The 3,577-nt window shown below is 36.8% G+C and overlaps 1 protein-coding gene across 1 annotated transcript in view; it reads right to left on the bottom strand.

The window, feature by feature from the left end:
- Positions 1-2,177: 2,177 nt before the first annotated feature.
- LOC106476888 overlaps positions 2,178-3,577 on the bottom strand; it is an 8,541-nt gene continuing 7,141 nt past the window's right edge. Inside the window, exon 5 of the mRNA XM_013937504.2 lies at positions 2,178-2,613. Coding sequence (XP_013792958.1) covers positions 2,292-2,613 — 322 coding nt within the window. The 3' untranslated portion in view covers positions 2,178-2,291. The remainder of the gene's footprint in view (positions 2,614-3,577) is intronic.

Here is a 3,577-nt window from a genome sequence, read left to right as displayed (position 1 = left end):
AACCATCAGTCATTTCAGTAGTATGAACATCCAACCATCAGTCATTTCAGTAGTATGGACATCTAACCATCAGTCATTTCAGTAGTATGAACATCCAACCATCAGTCATTTCAGTAGTATGGACATCTAACCATCAGTCATTTCAGTAGTATGGACATCTAACCATCAGTCATTTCAGTAGTATGGACATCTAACCATCAGTTATTTCAGGAGTATAAACACAACTAGTATTACAGAATGGATGAAACTTTATATGAATTAAACTAACAAATAAATTTCTTATAATAGCTCAAATGTTCAAATTTAACGAGCTTTAAGGAAAGTGTATTATGTATAATCATTAAAGGTATGTTATTTACTGTATTTTTTATGTTCAAATAAATCTTTCTGATACCTGCATTTTTAGAACATTTGCCCTTTTACTGTCTTCCTCCACAGAGTTCTTTCTCGATGGTTCCAACTGTGAAGTATTATCATTTCTTGGGTTTGAACTACAACAGTTCTTGTCATTATTGACAGGAAAGCTGATGTTACTAGTTCCAGGAATTCTCATCTGTTGTGATTCTCCTGTATTCCTTCTGAAGGTTCTTGCTCTTCCGCTTCCTTTCACTTGACTGAACTGATCTTGTAAAACTGGTGGTGACGAAATTTTTGTACGGTGATGATCACCGGATGCAATATTCCTTTGTGTTTGATTGTCATGATGAGCAGTACTGTTGTTTACCAAATAATCATTATAACAATCAAATCCTGGTGGCAGCGATGATGTAGAAACATTGGCTCTCTTATTTCCGTTATTAATTTGGTGGTCTTCTGATTTACAAACAGAAAATTCTGATGCTGCATTGTGATTACTTGGATAAATATTGTCTGGAGGGTGAGAAGAATGAATAAAATACCTATTTTGGTAGTTATCCTGAACTTGACTATCAGTCAGCAGTGGTGAATAAAAGGAAAATGGAAGAGATGGTTGATTAGAAAAAGGATTTTTCAGTACTGATTGTAAATACAGCTGGTATTGTAGATACTCAATATAAGCTGCTTGCTGCTGCAATAGATTTAAGGCCCCACCATTAGCACGGGGCAAAAACAAGCCTGAAGAACCAGCTACACTTGGATTTGTTTCTGTAGAAATTCCTAACTCTCCAGTGGGTGGTAGCATGCTGTTGTTCAAAACCTTTGGGTCTTTATTACAGTAATTATTATTAACAGTGTAAGCAGACTGAGATGACACTTCTTGGATTGCCTGGTTTTCATTCTGCTGGGCAAAGGGATTTTGTATCATGGGGTCATTAATGAATGGCTGACTAACCCTGCCTAAAGAAATATCAGATGGTTCCTCTTTAGCCATGCTTACTTGATTATTAGAAGCCTGGGAATGAGAATCTTTAATTTTCTGGTCTGTAACAAACAGCTGACTAATAACACTTGAAGACGGCTGCTCCGAGTCTTTCCTCAAAACATCAGGAACATAATGCCACATTCTTGGATCTGAAGCATAAGGTTGGCTAACATTATCAACAGATAGCTGAGAAGTTCCTGCTTGATCATTGGAAAACTCAGAAACAGAAGTCATCATCTTTGGTTTGTTTGTATGATGAGTGTGAGACAATGTTTGTTTGTTATTAATGGTTGCTTTCTTAACGTCAGTTTGGGAAACAGATATCATTACAGGAGAAGAGAGATTACAAGCAGTCACTTGTACTGAATTACTCTGGACTGGTGAACAAGTTTGCTGAAAAGGTTGTTCATTTGGACAAAGGTTTGGCAACATTCTATTCCAATCAGATATGTTTTCCTGCAAGATGTTCCTATCATCTGTGAACTGTGCACTGTTTTCATGAACTCTCTCTCTAAGTTCAGGGGTAGAGGAGACAGAGATATGTTCTGATTTCTCAGCTCTTTCTGTAACTCTATGCAAGTCAGAAGAAGTACCAGCTGAGTACGAGCTCTCCTGAAAATTATAGAAATCGGAGAAAATTTGGTTTTCTTTGGAAACACAGTTAACTTGTTTATAACAAGAGGAATCATCACTGCTGAGTTTTATAAACTGCTCATTCCTTGCACCTTGCCTTATATCTGATGAAAGTACTTTTTCTGAATGAACTAATGACTTTTTACAACTATGCATCTGACAAGTATCCAGTGCTTCAGGATGAGTTGAATTTGACATGTGGCACCGATCGTTCCTTTTACTCATAAAGCCTGGAAATTTTTCATTCTTTGGCTTTCTGAGTTCACTACTTTTCCTCTCAGATATTTCATGTGTGAGCAAACTGGGTACAGGAACATTATCCCAAGTCTTCCTCCAACTCACGGCTTCCCTCATTATTCTGTTCTTCTAATTTAAGTGGTTCAGTACTTGATGGAAAATCCTCAAACCCACATCTTCCCTCATCTTTGTGTTTTCCTAGTTTTAATATTTCAGTGCCTGATGGGGAATAAGTATTTTTAACCACTTGGTCCGTATCTGTTTCACTTTTTGTGTCTGGCAAACTACCTCCCCCAGAGGGCAGACTACACAACGGTGCACATTCTTCTTCATTTTTCTTTGTACCACATGGTATCTCACTACTGGAAGTCACTTCTCTGTTCATCAGTTTCAGCTTTGCACTAAAAATGAAACATTAAACATTTAATGTCAAAAAGTGTATAAAATATTATATTTATAAAAAATTATCCAATATTTAGTCCTTTTGTTAAGGTTTTATCCTCTCACTAACTATTTTTGGATGTTAATATTAAAAAAAAATTTCAAAAAATATCTGTTTCATTGAAGATCTGTTAATCAACACAGCACAAAATGTAGAAATGAACTATAAACATGATAAGCCTAACTGTTTTATTGAAGATCTGTTAATCAACACAGTACTATCATATCCAACACTGGCAGTCTTAATCCACAAACACAGTACTATCATATCCAACACTGGCAGTCTTAATCCACAAAGACTGTACTATCATATCCAACACTGGCAGTCTTAACCCACAAAGACTGTACTATCATATCCAACACTGGCAGTCTTAACCCACAAAGACAATACTATCATACCCAACACTGGCAGTCTTCACCCACAAACACAGTACCATCATATCCAACACTGGCAGTCTTAATCCACAAACACAGTACTATCATATCCAACACTGGCAGTCTTAATCCACAAACACAATACTATCATTTCCAACACTGGCAGTCTTAATCCACAAACACAATACTATCATTTCCAACACTGGCAGTCTTAACCCACAAACACAGTACTATCATATCCAACACTGGCAGTCTTAATCCACAAACACAGTACTATCATATCCAACACTGGCAGTCTTAACCCACAAACGACAGTACTATCATATCCAACAGTGGCAGTCTTAACCCACAAAGACAATACTATCATATCAAACACTGGCAGTCTTAATCCACAACGACAATATTATCATTTCCAACACTGGCAGTCTTAACCCACAAACATAGTACTATCATATCCAACACTGGCAGTCTTAACCCACAAACACAGTACTATCATATCCAACACTGGCAGTCTTAATCCACAACGACAATACTATCATTTCCAACACT

Source organism: Limulus polyphemus, unplaced genomic scaffold, assembly GCF_000517525.1.
Source record: "Limulus polyphemus unplaced genomic scaffold, Limulus_polyphemus-2.1.2 Scaffold11987, whole genome shotgun sequence".
NCBI classification, from domain to species: Eukaryota; Metazoa; Arthropoda; class Merostomata; order Xiphosura; family Limulidae; genus Limulus; species Limulus polyphemus.
The sequence above is the reverse complement of the archived record's forward strand: the minus strand, read 5'-3'. Positions and strand labels throughout refer to the sequence as shown.